At 55.8% G+C, this 21,270-nt stretch overlaps 9 protein-coding genes across 9 annotated transcripts; 5 read left to right on the top strand and 4 right to left on the bottom strand.

Annotated features, from left to right (window-relative positions):
* Positions 1-316: 316 nt before the first annotated feature.
* Positions 317-1,189, bottom strand: B0H18DRAFT_1006660 (PDCD5-related protein). The gene is made up of 4 exons (XM_048028672.1): positions 864-1,189; positions 667-792; positions 461-607; positions 317-406 (listed from the first exon to the last, which is right to left on the bottom strand). The coding sequence occupies exons 1-3, from the start codon at positions 1,030-1,032 to the stop codon at positions 468-470; spliced, it is 435 nt and encodes a 144-aa protein (XP_047893485.1). The 5' UTR covers positions 1,033-1,189; the 3' UTR covers positions 317-406; positions 461-467.
* A 420-nt stretch (positions 1,190-1,609) lies between these two features.
* Positions 1,610-3,774, top strand: B0H18DRAFT_1006657 (uncharacterized protein). Its single transcript, XM_048028671.1, has 4 exons — positions 1,610-2,720; positions 2,772-2,885; positions 2,942-3,298; positions 3,354-3,774. The coding sequence occupies exons 1-4, from the start codon at positions 1,895-1,897 to the stop codon at positions 3,500-3,502; spliced, it is 1,446 nt and encodes a 481-aa protein (XP_047893484.1). The 5' UTR covers positions 1,610-1,894; the 3' UTR covers positions 3,503-3,774.
* A 2,182-nt stretch (positions 3,775-5,956) lies between these two features.
* B0H18DRAFT_954802 (uncharacterized protein) lies at positions 5,957-7,392 on the bottom strand (the record flags this gene model as incomplete). The annotated part of the gene is made up of 3 exons (XM_048042293.1): positions 5,957-6,420; positions 6,474-6,662; positions 6,828-7,392. 3 exons carry the CDS (start codon positions 7,390-7,392, stop codon positions 5,957-5,959), a joined length of 1,218 nt encoding a protein of 405 aa, XP_047893483.1.
* A 1,704-nt stretch (positions 7,393-9,096) lies between these two features.
* On the bottom strand, positions 9,097-9,917 carry B0H18DRAFT_351727 (uncharacterized protein). The gene is made up of 2 exons (XM_048037697.1): positions 9,749-9,917; positions 9,097-9,686 (listed from the first exon to the last, which is right to left on the bottom strand). The coding sequence occupies exon 2, from the start codon at positions 9,677-9,679 to the stop codon at positions 9,242-9,244; it is 438 nt and encodes a 145-aa protein (XP_047893482.1). The 5' UTR covers positions 9,680-9,686; positions 9,749-9,917; the 3' UTR covers positions 9,097-9,241.
* A 393-nt stretch (positions 9,918-10,310) lies between these two features.
* B0H18DRAFT_876449 (uncharacterized protein) lies at positions 10,311-11,700 on the top strand (the record flags this gene model as incomplete). The annotated part of the gene is made up of 6 exons (XM_048040489.1): positions 10,311-10,430; positions 10,486-10,601; positions 10,655-10,967; positions 11,091-11,281; positions 11,338-11,395; positions 11,455-11,700. 6 exons carry the CDS (start codon positions 10,311-10,313, stop codon positions 11,698-11,700), a joined length of 1,044 nt encoding a protein of 347 aa, XP_047893481.1.
* Positions 11,701-12,319: 619 nt separating this feature from the next.
* On the top strand, positions 12,320-12,958 carry B0H18DRAFT_1167784 (uncharacterized protein; the record flags this gene model as incomplete). The annotated part of the gene is made up of 2 exons (XM_048035859.1): positions 12,320-12,508; positions 12,569-12,958. The coding sequence occupies 2 exons, from the start codon at positions 12,320-12,322 to the stop codon at positions 12,956-12,958; spliced, it is 579 nt and encodes a 192-aa protein (XP_047893480.1).
* A 900-nt stretch (positions 12,959-13,858) lies between these two features.
* On the top strand, positions 13,859-16,146 carry B0H18DRAFT_933227 (uncharacterized protein; the record flags this gene model as incomplete). Its single annotated transcript, XM_048041751.1, has 3 exons — positions 13,859-14,707; positions 14,763-15,055; positions 15,110-16,146. The coding sequence occupies 3 exons, from the start codon at positions 13,859-13,861 to the stop codon at positions 16,002-16,004; spliced, it is 2,037 nt and encodes a 678-aa protein (XP_047893479.1). The 3' UTR covers positions 16,005-16,146.
* A 93-nt stretch (positions 16,147-16,239) lies between these two features.
* On the top strand, positions 16,240-18,702 carry B0H18DRAFT_351681 (uncharacterized protein). The gene is made up of 4 exons (XM_048037696.1): positions 16,240-16,657; positions 16,711-16,911; positions 16,992-18,568; positions 18,620-18,702. The coding sequence occupies exons 1-3, from the start codon at positions 16,415-16,417 to the stop codon at positions 18,513-18,515; spliced, it is 1,968 nt and encodes a 655-aa protein (XP_047893478.1). The 5' UTR covers positions 16,240-16,414; the 3' UTR covers positions 18,516-18,568; positions 18,620-18,702.
* Positions 18,703-18,985: 283 nt separating this feature from the next.
* On the bottom strand, positions 18,986-20,713 carry B0H18DRAFT_1006637 (uncharacterized protein). Its single transcript, XM_048028670.1, has 7 exons — positions 20,485-20,713; positions 20,165-20,226; positions 20,006-20,112; positions 19,882-19,946; positions 19,489-19,830; positions 19,330-19,434; positions 18,986-19,274 (listed from the first exon to the last, which is right to left on the bottom strand). The coding sequence occupies exons 1-7, from the start codon at positions 20,584-20,586 to the stop codon at positions 19,257-19,259; spliced, it is 801 nt and encodes a 266-aa protein (XP_047893477.1). The 5' UTR covers positions 20,587-20,713; the 3' UTR covers positions 18,986-19,256.
* Positions 20,714-21,270: the final 557 nt, after the last annotated feature.

Raw genomic sequence — 21,270 nt, 5'->3', positions numbered from 1 at the left:
TTGCGAAATCGAAACAGTCTACTGGACACCTTGACATCCGCTCCAGCGATGGAATATGCCAGCAACGAGAATTGACGACATTGTCACCAAGATTAAATGCACAGACATCCATTGGGTCGGCACTTCAGCATGGCGCATAGGATAAGGCAAGACAGCCTCTGGATCTCCCACACCATTGCCCACGAGACGGGCTACGTGTTTGTCTCGTCGTTCGCCGGCGCCGGCATTGATATTGAATATTGAGGCCTGAGGCCTGAGGTCCCGCGTGATGCCAGAGACGGACACGCTCAGGCCTTATGTCGGCGTCGTAGCACATCACACCGATTGCATGTTCCCCAAGCGATTGGTTCTGTGTTTCGCCGTTAGCAGCCCGGGTAGGTTCCAAGGGACATCACAAGCCAAGATAGCAAGTCCATAGTCAGGAGAGCATGGTGCAACAAGCTAACAATACATGTCATAGGTCGAAGTCATCGTCGTCGAATCCCCCCTTCCGACGTTGGAACTGGCCCAATGAAAGTGTCAGGGTGGTGTGTGGCAAATATTAACCATAAACGCACCACTATAGTACTCGTCTTTGTGGCCATCTTGGATTGTGCCTCGTCTGCCTGTCAAGCGTTCGTTCAGTGCGTTGTCAACCATGAGCCAGTCAAACCGAAGGGCGAACCTGCTCCAGCAGATCTATGAGCTGGCCCTCTGTTACCCTCCCTCGCAACTGGCCCGTTTGAGCCATGCGCAGGAGGATAGCCTCGATTTGCTGTGATCGCTGAGGGCTGACGAGAGCAATGCGGGCCACTGAAAGAGCAAGCGGCGCATTTGCATATCATCAGCATTCAATGCACAGGGAATCAGACAACGATGCATACGTCGTTCTCTCGCAGAGTTATCCAGCACAGTAGCCAGCAAATCTCTGCGCATCTGTTCCTCCGCTGCCCGCTTGCCCTCATCTTCTCCACCTTCGCCTCCTCCTCCAGTGTTCTGCTGGAGTTGGCTCATCCTAGCCGCACGAATTGCGGCAAGCTCAGGGTCTGCCATGACTGTTTCGTGGAAGTCGTCTTATTCAGTGGACCAGATCACTAATAGGCGAACCCTATGTGTAGAATTCGAAGTCGACAGGGTATAGTGATACAACGTAGGTCTCAAGAGCAAAGGACCTGCAGCTGAAGATGTCGCGCCGAGGAACCGACTCAAGTGGCAGTCGCGCACGTGAACATCTAACCTTAGACGCTCATCAACATTTCCTTGAGACCTCGACTCTAAGAGGGGCGGACAATATGCCACGTACGACGGTAATTTAGCACCGGTATGCTTTGACAACCACAAATGCTTCTTACACTGGCGATTAGGCGAATGATTCGTTTTGTCTTCGCGGCATCGGGACTCAGCAGGTCAAAAATATGGATAGATGTCGATATATAAGCAGCCCTCCTACTCGCCCTGGAGAATCTACCACTCCTTCACCGTAGCAGCTAAAGAAGTTTGAAGACACCCACAGAGTCCTCCTTCTCCCCGGAAGCTGAAGCGCTGACTTGCGGCTGCCACAACGCGTCGCGTCGCGCCCCACGTGATTGTGACGACCGGGTCGCGTGGGGTGCGCGTCTGTGAGTGTTCCGTCTGCCAACTGCTCCGGGGCGTTTGACTCGACATTGTCTCTGCAGCTCTATCTCCGATCACTCGTGCCCACCGCACCGCGTCGGTTTCCCAGTCATATTGCACTCATCAGGCAGTACGGGTCCCGTACTGGCGGAGTGCAGTGGCGGTGAGGCGTGGACTGCCACACCCGGCGGCTCTTCGTCTCAATTTGGACTACAAAGGACGACGCTCGCATGTCTCCGTCGCGACAATACACCAGCCCAACCGTACGCCCCTTCAAGAGCAAGGGCTGCAGCAAGCCGGGATGCCTTCACTCCCGTCTCTCTTCCACATGCGACGCAAGTCCGATGCCCCGCCCAGCACACGGCCCTCTGTGGAGAGCCCAGATGAAATCGCCAGGAAGCTGGGCTTGATGAGTATCAGGTCGCAGTCACGGCCGCCAACAGCACAAGATGACGACTTCGTTGGTGGCTTCCACCCCGCCGTTGGTGGCAATGCGCCGTACGGTAGTCCCGGGCGACCAGTTCCCCCACCCTTCCCCACACCACACCCTGGTCCACCGCCTATACCACCCAGGATACCGGCTATGGTGGTCACGCCGCCTGCAAAAGAACAGGGGATGTCCAGGACCATGGAGATGGCGTTGTCCCCTCCTGACTTCGGTGTGCCCGGACCCTCGAGACGCGGTGCGGGTCTGCAGCGGCCCCCATTGGACGCGTCTCCGCGGCCGCGCTCTGATCCTGTGGCATCCCCGCGCACCCAAGCTGAAGGGTCACGTTCAGTTGCCGTTCTCCCACTTCTCCTCGACGCCAATGACGAGCCATCCCTCTCAGCTCCTCCGAAATCATCGAAGTCGCAACGGCCATCCCTGACTGTGCAGCCCTCCATCTCGCACCCTCCAGGGCGCTCGTTGTCTTCACCCGCGGCGACGACATCGTCTTCGTCAGATCTCCCGGAAAACGTAATATGCAGCGGGTTCACGAAGTCGAAACCTGGCGAACGATGTACGCGTCGGACAAAAAGATCGCCTCGCCTTGGCAATCCGTTGTGGTATTGCTTCCAGCACTTGCCAGAGGTGAACAAGCTTGAGAAGTTTCGGGCGCAAGATGGAACCCTCGTTCCCTACAAAAGTGCCGCAGTTTTGACCCCTGCGAAATCTTCTGAGTTAACCGATGCCTCAGCTTTCATTCCAGAGTACCTGAGCCCCATGGCACGGGCGAACTTGCGACATCATATGGAGACAAGAATCAGCAAGGCGGATGGTCTGGGATATATCTACGTAAACCAGCTTGAACGTATGTTTGGTCCTACAACTGGACCGACTTCGGGTTGCTGACCGTTCTTCCGATAGACAAGCACAAATCACATCCAGGCGTGCTGTTGTTCAAAGCGGGACGCACTGTCAATCCGAAGCGTCGCCACGGCGAGTGGTCAGTCAAGTGCTCCTCTTACGAGTGGCACTACGTGTACCTGCATCCACGGCCGGAAGGCGCAACAAGTTTGATGGCTGCCAGCTTGAACCCGGGGCCACCGGGTATCTGTTGCCACCGCTTGGAGGCGCTGGTCTTGTGTGAGCTCGCAGACCTCTCGTTGTATGGGCAATATCTGCATCCACAATTCCGAGATGATACGTCTGCGTTCAAGTGGGAGGACCTTGACCAAGCGGTACGTGATAGGAAGCCGCCACCTGAAGTTCAATGCGAAGATTGTGAGTTGTACCAGACACCTCTCGTATCGTATCGCTAGGCTTACTGTAGGGAAAGGCCGTACGGTCCACAGGGAGTTGTTTCCTTTCCTTCGTGCGACGTCGGGGCCTCTCGTAGGCAAGGAACTGGAGAGAGTCATCATTCCTATCATCAACCGGTGGGCGAACTTCTTGTTAATTCACGCTAAGAGGGACGAGTTGGAGTAAATGCGACCAACATCTAAGTATGGCATATACCGGAAGAATCGTTTACGTAGACTTGCTGCATTTTGATACTTGTGTGTAATCCTGGAGGACATCGAACACTGTATCATGGATCCGAATTGTCTCACACCTCTTCCTCTATCTACGGAACGTTAATTTAAGATGTAACAAGTGTATGTACGACGCAGATGGACGTTTCAGTCCATACACGTATCTTTAGGGGCTTGCAGCGATGGACACACCGCCCATTTCATACCGCAGCCCATGCTGTTTTCTTCAACGTTTCAACGTTGACGACGAGGCCTTGAGGGCTTGTCTCCGGATTCTTGGGCAGAGTGGACAAATCCTTCAACCTCCGCGCGCTCCCGATTCTTGTACGAGGACGCTCTCCAAGTTGAAGCTTGACGTCTGGCGCACCAGCGAATTTCGTTTAATTATGCCCTCTCGCAGCGTGGAAAGCCTCTCGTTGATACGTAGGGGACAGTCACCACGACCCTCTCTCGCCCTCTGCAACTTCAAGCCCACTTCGCGACACCGACAACAGAGATGGCATAGCACTCCGCCGGGCCGACGAATACAGCTGTCCAATATAGACGCAAGAGTGCACCGTGACCACTCGCGCTTCAAGTTGCTGTCTGGGAAGAAATGCTGTCGTGCTTCCTTGCTTGTTTGTTTGTTTATTCCATTTAGTGTCACTGAGGGCGAAGCCCTATGTAGACTCGGACATGACGTATGCTACTCTCGTTGTGTGTATCGTATGGTCCGTGGTCGCTGAGCATCGCCGTTCGCCGGAGCGTAGGGCAGGTATAGTACTAGAGTGTTCTGTAGTGTAGTGAGAGAGCTGAAATGGGAATGCGTCGATCTGAAAGGGTTGTGGATATGGGGGATCTCGGTTCTTTGCGTGTCGGCCGCTGTTCATCGTCAACGCCCCCTGGGCGCGGTCTCTCGCCTTCGCATCTTTCAACTCTAGGTCTCCGTAGGCGGCCGCTTCGCGGCCGGTGTCGTGTATGTATCGGAAGAGGGGTCTCATGGTGCTCGCTGAGTTGAGGAGATCTTTCATCGAGCGGGCGGCTGGGCCCGCGTCGCGTGCAAGTTGGTCTCGCTGTTCATTGAAGGCGGGACACTCCATAAGGTAGTGGTACACAGTCTCGCGTGTGGTCCTGCAAGACGGGCATGTGGGAGTGTCCTCCTTCTGGATCCTAAATAGAAACTTCTGCAGCGGGACGTGTTCGGTACGCAATTGGATCAAAATACTCGCCTGCCTCCGGGGTAGCCTCTCCGCCACCTTCCCATAAGTCTTCGACGGCATATCCGGGTCGATTCGATCCATCCGTGCAGCCCGCGGGGACGCCTTCCATTCCTCCTTCGCCATCCGCGCCAGTCTCTCGTTCTGGGTCTGCCTAACCCTGGAGAGACTCGCTGGGAGTGTCCCCTTCAGCCAGCCCGGGAGGTCCTCGACCGGGCTGCTGTCTCCTCTCGCCGCCTTCTTCGCCTCTACGTCCGCCAGCTCGTTCCCCTCGATTCCTTTGTGGCCTGGCACCCATCTTAGGGTGAGGTCTACGTTCGGGTGGCGTTTCTCAAGACGTCCAATCGCCCGTAGGAGGTGGTCAATCATGTAGTGTGCGGGATGTGGCTTCCGATTCTTCGACGCGTGGAGGCACGCGAGGTTGTCCGCCGCTGCTGACGCTTTCGCGCACGATAGTTCCCGGTGGAGCAGCTCGACTCCAAGGTTAAGTCCCACGATTTCGCCCTCGTATACCGTGTGTTTCGTCGAGGGTCCTAAGTGGTATCGAAGGACTCTGGGTTCGCCTTCCGGCATGACCAGGACGGCCGCCGCTCCGACTCCGTCATCGATGTCTGAGCCGTCCGAATATATCCTCCACCCATCCTTCCTCGCCCAGACCTTTTCCTCGGCTGCGGCATCCTCCTTCGATGGCGCTATGGAGATCTTGAAAGGCGGTCTCCAGCTCGGGGGAGCCGTACCGCTTCTATGGTCTCTATCTCCTCGGGTTCGAGCTCGTATGCTCCTAGGACTTCGTGTAGGGGGCTGCGATGTTTCTTGACCCATCGCGAGGCCTGTTTGACGTGACGGTGGAGGGGATGAGAGGTGGGTAGGGTGCACAACCTAGTAGCTTCGTGCATTATCATCTTATCAACGAGAAGGTGGAAGGGAAGATGGTTCAAATGTGCGGTCAATGAGTCTGTGGGCGTCGATCTCATCGCTCCCGATATCATCAGGCATGCCTGTCTGTGCACCCTCTCGAGCTTGCGGATCACTCCGACTGACCCGGTGCTTCCTTGCTCACGACGTACACCGCGAACTCGCCCGCGTCGATCCGACGTGTGTTGGTGAGGCTATGAGCGAGTTTGATGGTCGTCAAATGGTGGGAAAAGGGCATATAAGTGCAGAGCGTTGGAGTAGGGGAGTTGTCGGGGAGCGTGGTGACGCAATGGTTTTCAGTCGGTGTTTTCGCGTGGTTGACTATCCTCTTGCCCGTCGAACGTCGGATATCTAACCGAAAGCCTGCCACTGGTAGCCCAATGCAGGAACAACGGCGGGATGATCCTAGCCGCTGCGCTGGTAACAGGTGTTGGCACGTTCTGTCCCGGGCCGATGCGAAGATTTCGGATGTCCAGACTGACTTTCCGTACCTGCGGCAGTGCGCCGCGCACGAGTGCTGCTTCGCGCGAGAGCGGATGCGGAACGACACTCCTAGAGTCGTCTGGATACGGCAGGAAGTCTTCCTTCAGGAACCATACCGAGACACATAATTTGCTGACGTATTGGCCTACGCCTCGAGACAGCATGGCCACGATGGTCTGGACTGTCAAAGAGAGATCGTTGTAGTCCCTCCCGACGTGTATCTGGTATTCAACCTCTTCCAGGTGCATGCTGTGTGTTAGCCGATTCGCAGCGCCGTCTAGCTCAAAGCATGAATTCGCACTCAGTTCCACTCAACGCATGACCACTTACCTGCAGAGGTATCAGAAACGGCTTTTGGGAGAAGACAACGATGTATCCAGTCATCCTTCCCATCAACATCCAATTGGAGTCGGCGATACCACTGGTCTGCGACATCAGGAGGCACGCTCGGGATGGTGTGCAGAACTCTGAGTTGGAAGATAGGGAAACGAGCCATATACATGTTTTCCTGGGATAACGCTGTGATTCCGTGTTCCGCATCCACCGTGAGCTGTCCGATCTCAGAGAACAGTTGCGCACAGCACGAGAACGCAGGGAGACAGTTAGAAACCGAGTGATAGGGATGCGGAGATAGGCCAGGACGAAGGGTCAGGCGAAAAAGTGGACGTCGCCCCTGCGACTCACGGCGACCAAATTCTAGCCGAGTAGCCAGGCTCGGGGGAGGATGAGGAAAGTCTACACCCGTTAGTTCGATCTCTTCAAGTGCTGGAAGCACTTTGATGATCCGTCGTAGCTCCTCCACATTGTGGAATTGACTGCTGGTCAAAGCCAAGTACGTCACCGATTTGTACGCCGAAAGGAGGCTGAAAAAACTGCGGTGCCACTGGTTGCCAGTTGAAAGCCCCTGCCGTCTCAAGGACCATATTCTTAGGGTGTCCAGCCTCGGCACGAATGATCCCGGGATGCACAGCGGCACGATGTGTACAAAGGGTCTTTCATGGCTCTCCAGGATGTTCATCTCCCTGATATCACGGTAGAACCGCCTGCTTTCGGGCCGAGCGAAACGTTTCGACAGCAGGGTCAGATCCGTGACGCTTTTGATGTCCAGTGCATGGTAAGCATTGAGATGGTATTCGCTCGCAGACCGCCATGTCCGGCACGTCAGCGCGCAGCTCCACAGGGTTAGCGGGTCGTCCCAATGAAACCCGATGATGAAGTCGGTGAGCTCGGCGGGCAGGGCGCGAGGCATCGTATGGCTGCTTACAATCAGTCAAGGTCAGCGGTATGCGCAAAACGAAGGGCATTGACTCACTGGCGTTGGTGGGCGGGGAGTCTGGGAGCATCCACAATATGGCGGGGCTACATATGCGTGCAATCACAGCCATCAACGCAGGTTCCTGGGGCCTGATAGGCACTGTCGCGGTGCTTACCGTGGAGAGCAGCTGACTCCCAGATCAAGTACAGTGGTTTGATGCATGAGGCCGCACCCAGAGCGCGAGACGTTCTAACGCTGAAAATGCTGGTCGGAATGTCCTCTATCTGATTCACCGTGGAAGACACGTACGTACGTGTCCCGTAAGTGCCAGTGCGATACAGGATGGCTATGCTCATTTCGGCCTATGAACACGACACCCGTGATTCTTCTCGAAAGGCCCACGTCCTGGACGGTCATGAGCGTTGAGGTGAACGCCAATGTGGCGGCCAACATATCGAGCTGCAACTGGCAGGCGTTAACTTCGCATTCTAGCCACAATTTGCCGCTAGAAGTCCCAAAGCCGTCAAGTACACCCATATGGGCTGTCCGTTGACATATCACATTTGTGGTCCCTTGCTCCGAGTCACGACGTACACTCCAAAGTGGCCATAGCCCACCCTTAAAATACCAGGCCCCATCTCGGGTTCTACAGTAAGAGTGGATGCGGCTGACCCGTCAACTGCGTCACAGCATGAACGACTGGCCCGACGATGCACGACGAAACACACACCTTCCGGAAGACTCTCACTGTAGACCCGATCACACCCTGGCCGAGTTTCTTTATCCCTTCCTTCCCCTGCCAGGATATGAGCTGATGTGACTACTTCGATGAGAACGTCACTCACTTTCGCTGCAACCACCCAGCTTGTCTCAGATTCTGCCTTCATGCTTGTGGTCACTACGGCGCCGGCGATTAACCGAGAGCATTCCGCGGGCATCCCAATTCGCGAACAACGGCGGGATGATCCTGGTCGCTGCGTCGATGACAGGCGTAGATCTCGGCGGGCCCCGGAGCATCTGGATGACCAGCTCGACCGCGGTCACATTCTGCAGTCCGAAACGTACAGGGGCGAGGTCAAGGGGGGGAGCGGGGCCCTCGTCGGGTCCATACGGCAGGCAACCATCCAGTTCGCAGTCGAATAAAAGATTGATGTATATCTTGGTAACTTTCTCGCCTACGCCCTGAGAGAGCATGGTCACAATTGCTTGAATTGTTGACCGAAAATCGGCGTAGTCTTTGTGAATAAAGAAGAAGTATTCGATCTCTTCCAGATGTATGTTGCGTACCAGGCTCGTAGCATCTACAATCGCGTCAGCAAGCTCTGATCATGAGTACTAGCATCATGCGCATCCGCTAAGTGATACGGATAATACCTCACCTGCTGCCAAAGTTTCGAAGAGCGGCGGAACTCTCGAGGCATGGTCAGAGCGCGTGTCCCCGGCTTGCTCCACATCGGTATCTATGCGAAACCGATGCAGCGAGAATGGCACGGTGCGGCCTCCCACGATGGCCAGAAGTGCAAGTCGTGAAACAGGGAAACGAGCCACAGCCATGTTTTCTCGGGGAAACGCTGTCGCCCCACTTCTGGCCTCGGTGGTGATCTCTTCGGCCCCAAAGACTGATTGTAGACAATGCAATAACTCAGCGTGCTCATGAGGCACCAAGTACAAGGTTAGGTGAAGCAGCGACGGTCGCCTTCGAGGACGTCCAGGTTCCTGGATCAGACTCGGCCGTACGCCAGGAAATGGGCCTAGGAAGCGCAGTTTTGAGAATACGACATGCTTTAGTGCTGGAAGCGCGTCGACGATCCGGCGCAAGTCACGAAAGTCACGAAAGTGACTATCACCAACATTCAAGATTCAAGCGCGTCACCGACTTGTACGACGAGAGGTGAGTGAAGAAGCTGTGATGCCAATTGACTGTGACGTCGGGTTTCTGTAGACCAATGTTGTAGAACGCTATCGATTGAAGATGCGGGACGAATAGCCCAGGGATGCACAGCGGCACTGTGTGCACGTATGGCCTCTCCGGGCATTCTCGGATGGTGATATGCTCGATAGCGCGGAGGAACCGTCTGCTTTCAGGCCGAGCGACGCGTTTCGAGACCAGCGCCAGATCAGCGACGTTGTGGAGTCGTAATTCGTGGAAGGCCTGCAGCTGGAGCTCACTCGCAGCTCGCCACGCCCAGCACGTCAGCGCACAGCTCCGCAGAGTCGGTGGGTCCTCCCATGCGAAGCCGATGATATGATCGGTGAGCTCTGGAGGCAGCACGCGAGGCATAGTCGTACTGTTGACCGACAAATGCAGTCAGCGGCATACTACGCGTTGCTGAGGAGGAAGCGCACTTACTGAGGGTGCGAAGGAAGGATATGTGGTCCTTTGGGGCACGACTCCCGAGTTTGTTTGCCCGGGGGCGATGCAGGCCACTGGCACGTGCCTATTCAACGACGCCCTTTTTCGCAGGAAATTCACGGGTGCCATACGTCTGCGAGGTTCTAAAGACGAGGTCGTAAGGAGGTGAACACTGAACAGTGCCACGGTGGTGGGCACCGCCCCACAACACTTGCCTAATCAGGATCGAAGGCGCCTACAGTGTCGTCGGCGCTTATGAACAAAGAGACCCTTGCGAAGCGGCCGCGATCTTTTGTTCGGACACGCCCCATTCAGTTCCTTACGCGCTCACTGAGCCTCAGAGGCATATATAAAGAGCTTCCGAGCGCTGCAATGAGCCACATTGTCCCCCTCTGCTGGCCGTTCTGAACTATACCTGCCGTTGACCGGCCGTTTTAATCTTCTTCTCTAGTAATATTGAAGCCCTGAGCTGCTCCTCGAAGTCACGACTAGTCTAGCACTCACGCCCTCCATTTCCGCGTCCTCCTTACACTAGATCTCTATTTTCAAGCAAGACACGATGCGCACGACCGGTTCATCCATTATCATCGCCGCCATTTTGTCTACTGTGGCACGGGCAACAGAATTCCAGGTTACTGTTGGCGGACCAGGAGTGTTGCGATTCAACCCCGAGTATGTAGTGAGTACAGAGTTGGCAACACCTGACATAGCACCCGACGCTCACTCAAGTTTAGAATGCCACCTCCGGTGATACTGTCGTATTTTCTTTCAGACAGGAGAATCATACGGTTACGCAGTCCTCCCTCGACAGCCCATGCCAGATTGCTGACGGTGGCTTTGATTCTAACTTGTGAGCTCTGTCGCATGCTTTGACTTGTCAGGAACTAAGACAGTATCTTTCAGCGTCCCTGTAGCAGCAAACAACACTGATGGCCCCTTCCCGGCCGCTCAGTATACGGTTACGGACGGCAGCCCGGTCTGGATATTTTGTCGCCAGGCGAACCACTGCCAGCAAGGGATGGTGTTTGCAATCAACCCCGGCGACAATTTCACCATGTTCAAAGCAAATCTTTTCGGAAACAGCACAGCTAACTCCTCGATGCCTGCTACCATATCATCTACGAGCACAGCCACAGCATCTACCACCGACCCTGTCTCCTCGTCTACCTTGGTGTCATCCTCCATCGTGACTACCGCTCCCGGCTCCGCTTCAGCTGTCTCTACAGACGCGGCCGTGGCCAACGTCACGACCACAGTGACCATCTCCGAGACGGCGCAACCTACGTCAACCGCATCCACGACGAGCTCCGCTCCAGTATCGTCGAGCACATATTCGGAGCACATCGTGGTTGTGGGCGCTGACGGAAAGTTAGCCTACGAACCCTCGAATATCACTGCGGCCGTCGGGGACGTCGTCACCTTTTTGTTCATGCACGCAAACCACACGGCCACGCAGAGCAGTTTCTCGGATCCTTGCAAGAGTTTGACGAAGACCAGTACGTCAGGACAGGTTGGATTTGACTCCGGATTGTGAGTGACGTGCGTTTGGGGACCCTGATTCATTGCTCACATTCGCATGTGCCCAGCATGCCCGTCGCCAACGGCACCTCAAACTACCCCACTTTCACTGTTGAGGTCAATAACGTGCGTTCACTTCTCTCATCGCCTTTCAGCCTCTGGATCTCAACCCAATTTTCGCAAAGACTGATCCAGTCTGGGTATACTGCAAGCAGACGAATCCACAAGACCACTGTGCAGCGGGCATGGTGTTCTCCATGAACGCTGTCGCATGTGGTCTAGAGGACTATTCAGCTTTCGTCGATGCTGCAAAGCAGAGCAATGCTACGTCGGGGACCTCGCATTCCGGTGGCAGCCGCTCTACCACGTCCAACCGCAATGCAGGCGTTGCGTTCACGCTCTTTGCTCTTATGATCGGACTTGCCTTGTAGACGACCGCAAGGACTCCTCATGGACTAACGACCACATGAATTATGTGTACTGATACGAAGGGCTCGTTGTAGCGATAGTATTCCACTGGGTTATTTAGCTGGGCTGTAAATTGATCTTCACATCCTTATCTCACCTGTGCGTTGTGACGATCGAGTGGTGACCCGCATGTAGTTGCCTCGATCGATCGACGCGGTCTGTGCCCCGCAAGCCGTCGTGAGTGGTTGGCAGCACATCTACCTTTCCATCAAGCTCACATGAAGCTTCATCGACACTAGCTTATATTGATGCAAACGTTGCGCCGCGATGCTGCTCGTTCGTCGCCGGTGGGTCGGGACCAGAGCTTGCCTGAAGGCCATGAGAGCTACAGGTGCTGCCATGCATTCCCCTCCGATTACGTTCTCCGTGTGAAGGATACCTGTTGCTAATTATGTAAGTTCAAGAAACATCTGATCGGGGCGTACGCTGAAGTCTCAATATCACAGGTCATACACTGTTCTACGAAGAGGGCTACACGTCAAATGTGTTGTGTCGATGATCGTGACATAAGCGAACGGTGAGGCTCCTTGTGGTTGAACCTGGTCTTCAGAGGTATCCTCAACCCTCGTCTCCTGGTTCACAATGTCTGCGTCTCAGGACACTCCCGCCGCGAACAACGTTGCAGATGATTTTTCTACAGAGACACATCACGCAGTGTCTGCGTGGTTCATGGGGCCTAGAGCAGAGAACAGTGATGTCATGAAGAAACTGTTAGGCGAAGTCGTCGACCGCGTTACTCGAGATCGCGTAGAGTACTTTCCAGGCGACCCAGTAAGCTTTGCCCGTCCTGGACTTTGACCATGACATCTTGATCATTGATGTCGTGCACAGGCATTCATCACCGCATCGACGCGGGACTCTGCACCCTACAAGCGCGAAGTGGACGACCTGCAGCGCTACGTCACCCTGCTGGCCGACCTCATGTCGCGATACTCCCTCCCGTTCTTCTCCCCGCGCTACATGGGCCACATGTGCTTCGATAACTCCCTCCCGGCCACGTTGGGATATCTCACGGCCATGATACACAACCCGAACAATGTCGCCGTCGAAGCGAGTCCGCTCACGAGCTATGTCGAGTACTGCGTCGGCCAACAGCTATGCAAGATGCTCGGATACCGCACGACCGAGGATATAGCCTCGGAGGGAACGAAGTCGACTTACAAAGGGTGGGGCCACCTCACTTGTGACGGTTCAGTCGCAAACTTGGAGTCTTTGTGGTGAGTAATGTCTGTACGTCTTGACCGTCAACGGTTCACTCACGTCCCGCACGACAGGGTCGGTATGTATAACATCCTCTCCTATTGCCCACTGTCACGGAGCTCATGGGTGTTTAGCGCGTAACCTCAAATTCTATCCACTCTCTTTGAAATGGGCTATCGAAGAGGGGAATCTGGGCTTCGTCGCTTCATCCTTCACCGTACCCCTCACGCGCAAAAACGCGGGGTCTGTCCTCCTCGTGAAGGCCTCCACGCAGGACCTACTCAACCTCAGGCCCGAGGTCATCCTGGACATCCCGTTGCGTTTGTCGAAGGAGTATGGCATCTCGCAGCAATTCATCGACGCAGAGGTGGAGAAGTACCTTGTGCAGACCATCGGACGCGAACCATTAGAGACGAGGTATTGCATCACGCGGGCGCCCAAGGTTCTGGTGAGCAAGATGAACCATTACTCGTGGCCGAAGGGCGCAGGTGAGATATGTCCTCCGTTCGCATTGTTGGGTGAACCTGACACCTTGTGCCAGCCGTGCTGGGAATCGGAAGGGATAACGTCCACCAAGTTGACGTCGACTCACACGCTCGTCTAGACAGCGATGCACTAGAGGCGGATCTCCTATCCCTTGCACAGGCGGGACATCCCATCTACGCGGTGGTCGCGATCATGGGGACTACAGAGCACGGCGCGGTGGACCCCCTGAACGACATCCTCTTGATTCGGCGTCTGCTCCAAGACGAGTACGGGATCTCGTTCCTAGTCCACTGTGACGCCGCTTGGGGAGGGTACTTCGCTTCCCTTCTCCATCCAGCGCCTCCTGAGTATAAGGGCGGGAGGAAACCGGACGACGACGGCGAGTACGTACCTCATCAAGCGCTTTCGCCCTATACGGAAACACAGCTACGTTCCATGCGCTACGCCGACTCTATCACCCTCGACCCCCATAAGAGCGGCTATGTCCCGTACCCTGCAGGCGGACTTTGCTACAAGGACGAGCGGTCCAAGTACCTCATCACCTGGACCGGGCCTTATATCGACGGCGGCGCTAGTGACGTCGAGTCTATGGGCGTGTACGGTCTCGAGGGCAGCAAGCCCGGCGCAGCACCTGTAGCGGTGTACGTCTCGAACGAGGTTATTGGTTTGCATCGTGGCGGATATGGCGGGTTGCTCGGCGAGGCGATGTTCACGTCCGTGAAGTTGTACGCGCACTGGGCGACGATGACGCTGGAGTCGGACACGCTGATCGTGACGCCGTTCAACATGCTCCCCGCAGAGCGCGATGAGAAATCCGTTGAGGAAGTCGAGGCGCAACGCGCGTTCATCAAGCGAAACATCGTCGACCGCCCGAATCGCGAGCTGGTGCGAGACGCGGAGGCGATGTACCTGGTCAGGATGATGGGCTCGGACTTGTCCATCAACGCATTCGCATGCAACTTCCGGCTGTCGAGGGGCGGGCCGCCGAACAGGGACGTGGCAGAGGCAAGCTACCTCAACGCGCGCATCATCAAGCGGCTCGCGGTCAACCGCGTCGACGACGATGCTCGAAAAAAGCCTATTTTGCTCATGGGTACCGAGCTAGACGACGAGCGGTATGGATCATGCTTGAAGAGCTTCAAGCAGCGGCTCGGGCTGAAAGCGGAGGATCCGGGGCCACTGGCTGGGCTCTGTAACGTGTCGATGTCTCCGTTCCCTACCACTGGGAACTTCGTACGTGAATTAGCCGATGCATTCCGCAAGGTCGCGGAAGAAGAGGTGCAGGTAGCTTTCTTCGATTTGTCTTCTGTTTGCTTCCTGAATTTGGACCCTGTCACAGAATTGCTGGAAGCGAGTCAATGTCGCGCCGGCGATCCACAGCTTCGTCATGCAAGGAACGAAAGATCTATTTCTTACTTACCTCCCGATGTTCAACTGGGGTAGCTATCGACAACAGCTGATTCTGTCCGCGAAGTTGCCATCCGAGGTCATGGAGGCATATGTACGTGCCCAGAGGGAGGATCCAGAGGCTGTCTTCAGCCTACACACCTCGTCAGAGGAGCTGTTATCGTCAATCTTGCAGAAGCGCAGTTGCGTGGTGGATATACACCAAGGGCTACCCATGCTGCACGGGTGCGTGCGTCTTTACATTGGCGTGCATAATGATTGACCGACCTGGCAACACAGGGTTGCTGGTGATCTCAATTCGTTCTCGCGATCGCGGGTCGAACTGACGGAGATCACTGTCGTCAAGCACACCAAGCTGGCGCCCAGCGCACTCGCCGATGACTATCCTCCTGTCATGTCGTTCTTCCTCTACGGCTCGTCGAAGGAGCAACACATCGAACATGTGCTGCTCAAGAACGACAATGTTCAGCTGAATTGTAGTCGCGTGGAGCTTGACTTCGGGCCCAGTACCGAGCGCATCCTCAACGAGATTGATTCCAGCACCGGATTCGTCCTCACATTCGGCGACCTGCGTGAGCAGGCCATGCAACCGTTCGGAACACGCCACAAGCCGGATTTCTTCGCTCCCAGTAGGACGTTCCAAGTATCCCTTCACATGGATCCGTGCGCAAGCCAAGGACTGGACGCTGTCGACATGCATCAGCTTTTCGACCATCTCCGGCTAGAAAGTCCAGTAGCTCAGGGTACTATCACCTTGGGAGAAAGCGTGTACGTGGACTTCGCCCATCTCAACCGCGACACGGTTCCGCAGCTATGTATCACCCCCACGGAGAAGCTGACTCGGGACCAGCTGCTCTCGTCGGTCATAAACGATTACCAGAACATTGTGGATGGCATTTCCCGCGTCGTCGCGAACGAGAAAACTACTATCGCGCCAGACATCGAGGAGCATATCCTGGCACGAGCCACGTTGCCCTCAAAATACTCCCTGGGCAGGTTCGGCGAGGCACAAGACGGTCCAGCGACCGACAGCAAAGTGCATGTCAGTCGGTTTACGGTCCCCCATCCCAGTGACGATCATAGTCGTCAGATGATGGTTCGTACTGGCTGGAAGGATATGTTCGACGAGACGGTGGCAAACTGTAGGAGTCAATGTGCGGACAGTCGAGCATAGGTTTCGTTGGTAGACAGTCAAATAGTGAGCATCGCAATGTGACAGGAAGAGTAGACTGGTATTGTCGTCAGATGGTGGAAGGGAAGGTCTCGCTGTACTTAGGTGATCGACACGCACGTCGCAGAACTGGGCAACGACGCGGGCGAAAATGTTGGACGCGTATCACATGACACGTTATGGAGCGCGACACGTAACGCGTTACGTCGCGCTCGAATTGGGTAAGCGCCAGGTGGCGGTAACTTGTCCCAATCCGTCACAGTCGTTCGTCTGTCGTCCATGTCGGCCTTGGTTGCGCCGTCGAATTGAGCTGCAATCCCGCCGGATCGTCCGCTCGGTTCTCAAATTGTCGCCAAGATCAAGTCAAAGTTCTTTCACGAACACCAACTTGTGATACTGGACATACTCGTCTCATGAGTTGCGGCAAGTGCGCGGAATGTGACGGACCAACCGAATGGGACGAAGGCGTTGGCTCTGCTATCTGCACCGAATGCGGGACGCTTGCAGACCCCACGCAGAGCGTTCTCACTACTCGTTATGACTTCGCACCAAACACTACAAACGAACCATGGACGACTCTAACGACCACACTGAAGAGCCGGAAAGGATGGGCTCTTCCCGGCCAGAGCCAGGATGCTTCGCACACGAGGAACACCGTGAGTAAATCTATTGATGATACCGTTTTATATTCTGACTGGCAAAAAACCAGCTGGCTATACGTGAATTCATCCAAACTTTGGCTATAAGACTCTCGGCTCGGGGTGCCGCTGAGCGTGCGCAAACGCTCTTTGACCAAGTTATGACGAGAGGTCAGTTTCGCTGGGGTCGCCAATCTAAACGAATGGCCGGTGCAGCTCTTGCGATAGCACTCCGCGAATCCAAGAGAAGTGACGCTCTACGAGACATAGCTGTGAGTACGCTCTCGATTTGCGTCTCGGTGTCTACGCGCAAATGTTGATTACGCAGAAAGCTGATTGAGTTTCGTGACAGTACTTTCTGGAGGAATCTCCTGGGGCTCTGGGCCGCTCCTTTAGCTCTCTGACGAGGATTTTGGCACTGAACGTAACACCTGCCGATCCCACAGTTCACCTGTCAACCCTGCACAGTCATCTCGTCTCTGAATTGCAAGAGTCCGCTTCAACTTTCCCCGACAAACTCCGAACGACTCTGGTGCCTCTGCTTCCTCGCATGATGGTCATCATGCGAACTGCAGATTCGCTCTGTGCCCTCCTCTCCCGAACAGATGCCTTGGTGAAAGTGCCGACTCCACCCACCTCCTGTGCTGTTCTGATGCTCGCTATCGAGGCCGAAGTGCAGTCTTCACTCCCGCATACAGGCGTGCTAGCCCAAGTGCTCGGCTCCCGCTTTGGCGCCGCTAAAGCGACCGTGATGCAGCGTTACAAGATCATATACGATCTCGTAGAAGAGTGGATCCGCGAAGTACCCTGGCTAGACGCCCACGAGCGTAAGAACGGAGGCACGGGGCGTTCCAAGGTCGCCAAAAGGATTGTCGTCGCTCGGGGTTTGAAGGACGTCCTGCAGTTCCAGGATGAGATATCGGCGAAGAAGCTGGAGGCTCAAGAGAAGCCGCGGCTTGAGATCGAAGTGGAGGATGTGAGCACGGATGGCAAGGAGGATGTCGAGGATGACCCAGACGCAGACGGGCCCTGGCGCTTCTTCCGGGACAACAGGAGGAGAGACACTACAGCGGGTACGTCATCCGCATCTACTCGCGTTGTCCGAAAAGACGTCGTCATCTCTCGTCCTCCCCTTAAGAAGTGGAAGAGCTCGCACGAGCGCTCCGTCGCACGGGCGTCGCAGTTCCTGCTGGACCCACTGCGCTCCCGAGGTTCAGGAGACTCGGGAATGCAAAGCGAGCCCTCGCGTCCGCGGAAGCCCAGTGGCGGCGCGGACCTGGACCTGCTCTCCCATATCCTCACCGCCGACCCCTCCAGCCTCCCGCACGTGTTCGCCAATGCGCCCAGTCGGCTGCAGCTCCTCGTAGCTTCCCGTACACGCGCGGAGTCGGACATCCCCGACGAGGAGCTGTTTACCGACGGCGAGCTCGACGGGATGCTGAGGAGCGCAGAGGAGGCTGGCCAGCTGCGTATCGCGCTTGGATGGGATGCCGAGGAAGAGGGTGATGTTGCAAGCCCTGCGACGCCAAGGAAACACTGTCGGAAGAGGAAACGAGAGGAGGCGGAGGAAGACCAGGAGACGGCCGGAGGATCGAAGAGGATCAATATGGACGCGCTCGCGAGGCTCCTCGATCCGTCCTTCGATCTGGAGGCAGAGTATGTCTTCAATGATACGGACGATCTCCTCGCAAACGATGATAAGGAGTGCGCTGACAACGAGGTTGTTGATTATGCCTCCCTGTCGTTTGTCGGTTACGGCGAAGATCCCGACGTGCTCTCGCGGGCTCCGATGTCCAGCGGCGAAGGAGAGGTGGTTGAGGAGTGGCGGCCGATGTCTCCGGGAGGTGGGTATGACGAGGACCGATACGACGTGTAGAGCGTTTCTCTTTTCAGCCGGAATCATCGTGACAAGGCCCGTGTTGCACACTGGTCAGCAACTTTCATTCTGTTTTCAATGCACGGTTTTGACTCGTTGCACAGCATCCAGGTGTCGCCATAGATCTGCCCCTGTATCGGAGGTTAATAACTCCATGGACCCCTCATCGGAACTTGATGAAAAGTTCGTTCTCCCATCACTTCATTACCATTGCATTGCATAGCCCATGTCTCCGATATGCCAGGACCGCACTTGATTCCACCGTATGTGTAACGTAGCTCCTAGATGGACTTGAGTTTTCCGATACCCGTACTGTACTGTATCATCCGCCGCCGCCCAGACGAAGGCGCGCTAGACTAGTGTATATCGTATTCGTGTTGATATATTGGATTGGATTGTCGGGTTTTCCTCAGGGTGTTCATCAACCTACCGAAAGCTAACGCGCACGCCCAAGGCCTATGGCACGGTGCACCTAACAGGGTGAGAAATCATGACAATTCCGACCATTTACAACACGATACAGATATACGTAACTATAAGAAGGGTCGCCCGCAAAAGTCTAGTGGCTTCTGGCCAGTGGCCCCGAGAGGTGCGCACGTACAGGTACATCATACATCTTACGGTAGTATATGGGAGGGGTACGAGTGAAGAATAAACAAACGGACGGGGAACACAAGATATAGGAGATGTATGTCACAGATGCGACTGGAGGACGGGGAAAGGGGACAAGGGTGAGACAGCTCATGCCCTCTTTGCAGCCTGGGAAGATGAGCCGTCAGTCGAGACACGCTTCTATCAGTAGCAGAACACTCACTCGTGCGCTCCGCGCGCTGGTGGCAGTGGTCCTAGAGGTGGAGGCCCTCTTCACAGGCTTAGCAGCCGGCTTCGCCTTGGAGGCAGGAGCACGACCGGTGGCGGTCTGCAAGTCAGAAGTCAGTGCGCCGAATTCAACACACGCTTATCATGTCCAGACCTTCTTAGCACTGTCCCGCTTGCTGGGGGCAGCAGTCTTCTTGGCCGGTGCGGCCTTCTTAGCAGCAGGAGCCTTCTTGACCTCAGCCTTCTTAGCGGCAGGTGCAGCTTTGGCCCTGCTAGTAGTTGACTTCTTAGCGTCCGCCGACTTCGCAGCGGCGGCTGGCTTGGACCTCACGGGGGCTGCTTTCTTAGTGGCGGGGGCTGCCTTAGCAGCGGGCTTCTTAGCGACGACGGGTTTCTTCGCAGTCCTTGCGGGCTTCGCCGGAGCCGCTTTCTCCTTGGTCGTGGAGGCCTTAGCCTTAACAGGAGCCTTGGGCGCCTTCGCGGCAACCGGTTTGTTCTGCTGCCTAACTGAGCACTTAATTCCGGACAGAAAATGCATCATACCAACCTCCTTAGCAGCCGCTTCAGGAGGACGCTGCACCTTAGGGGCAAGCTTGACGCGTCCAGAGGGACCTAGCAAAGAGATCGTGACGTTATTGCGATGTCACAATTTGGCAAGCCGAAGTTCTCACCCTTGGGCAGAGAGAATATGTTCTTCTCGGCACCCGACGTGATAGCCTTGCTGAGCTGAGTGACTTGGGCATTGCCTATCTCGAGGTTGTACTTCTCCTCAACGAACCTAACAGTTGGAATGAGTTGAGAGCCACAGACGGCGCGTACCATACACCCACTTCTTGATCTGGTGCCGGGACACGCCGATACGCGCATCCTCCTTGTGAGTGACAATACATTCCTGGAAGAGCAAGTATTTTGCGTCAGAGACGGTCCCGACGTATTCAAATCGCACGCCGTAAGGTGCCAATGGCCTTGTCGGCGTATGGAAAGGATGGGACCGGGGATGACGAGAATTAGTGGCGCGCGAGGGGAGCCGCGCCCTGCGCCCTACCCGTTTTGGCCACCGTCGCACACGAGCCTCCCGAAGTCGCGTAACGCAGATTTAAGCACGGTAAAGCAGAGGGCATGGTATCTAGAGGAGGGTAGACGGGTTTACCTTGATCATGTCGATCCACGGAGGGTGCGTGGGGGGCGCACGAGCCGCACCCTTCTTGGTAGCAGCCGACTTGGCCGTCCTGGAGGATTTGGCGGCGGACATCTTGTATGTGAAGGCTAACGGGACGAGATAGGCTTTGAGATACTTTGGGCAGAAGGGATCTGTCAATACTAAGGGCCTCCGAGGGTAGAGGCGGAGAGGGCGGGGATGGTGGTGGTACGGGTTGAAGAGCGGATGTTCAGACTCCGAGGCGCGTCCGGTGCATTCAACAAACTGTAATCGCGTGTCACGTGAGGCGGAATCTCAGGAACTCACCTTCAGCACCGTCCGTAGACATAGCCGATGGTGTATACCACTCAACACACCGGTTATAAGGGTGGGGGGACGCGTCTGTGCTGTGTAGAGTGAGGAACGCGCGAAAAGGTGTCCGAGGCGTCGTTCACGGCTACCACCTCGTTGGGACGATGTTTCTCGCTCACAACGCGCTATTTGCGCCTCGGATAAGGAGCAGCATACTCCGTACGGTGTTTTCAGTACGATCCGTATTTTTTGAGGATAATGGGCGGACGAGCGCGGCATGGTCGGCGTTCGAACGCGACGTCCCACCCAGGCGATGTTCGACAGCAGGTGCCAAATTTGGAACGCGTTCCGCGTTCGATCTCGCGTTGATCTCGAGAAGCCAATCACGTGTGACGCGTTTCTACTGATCCGTCCGCCACGCTCAGGCCACGCAGCTCCGGGCCGCCAGCTAACCGCCAGCCAGCCATCCGAGTCCCTCCCAGCCAG

The sequence above is a fragment of the Fomitopsis serialis genome, assembly GCF_022376445.1.
Source record: "Fomitopsis serialis strain Sig1Antser10 chromosome Unknown B0H18scaffold_32, whole genome shotgun sequence".
NCBI classification, from domain to species: Eukaryota; Fungi; Basidiomycota; class Agaricomycetes; order Polyporales; family Fomitopsidaceae; genus Fomitopsis; species Fomitopsis serialis.
Note: the sequence above shows the minus strand (reverse complement) of the source record. Positions and strands in the feature narration are given on the sequence as shown.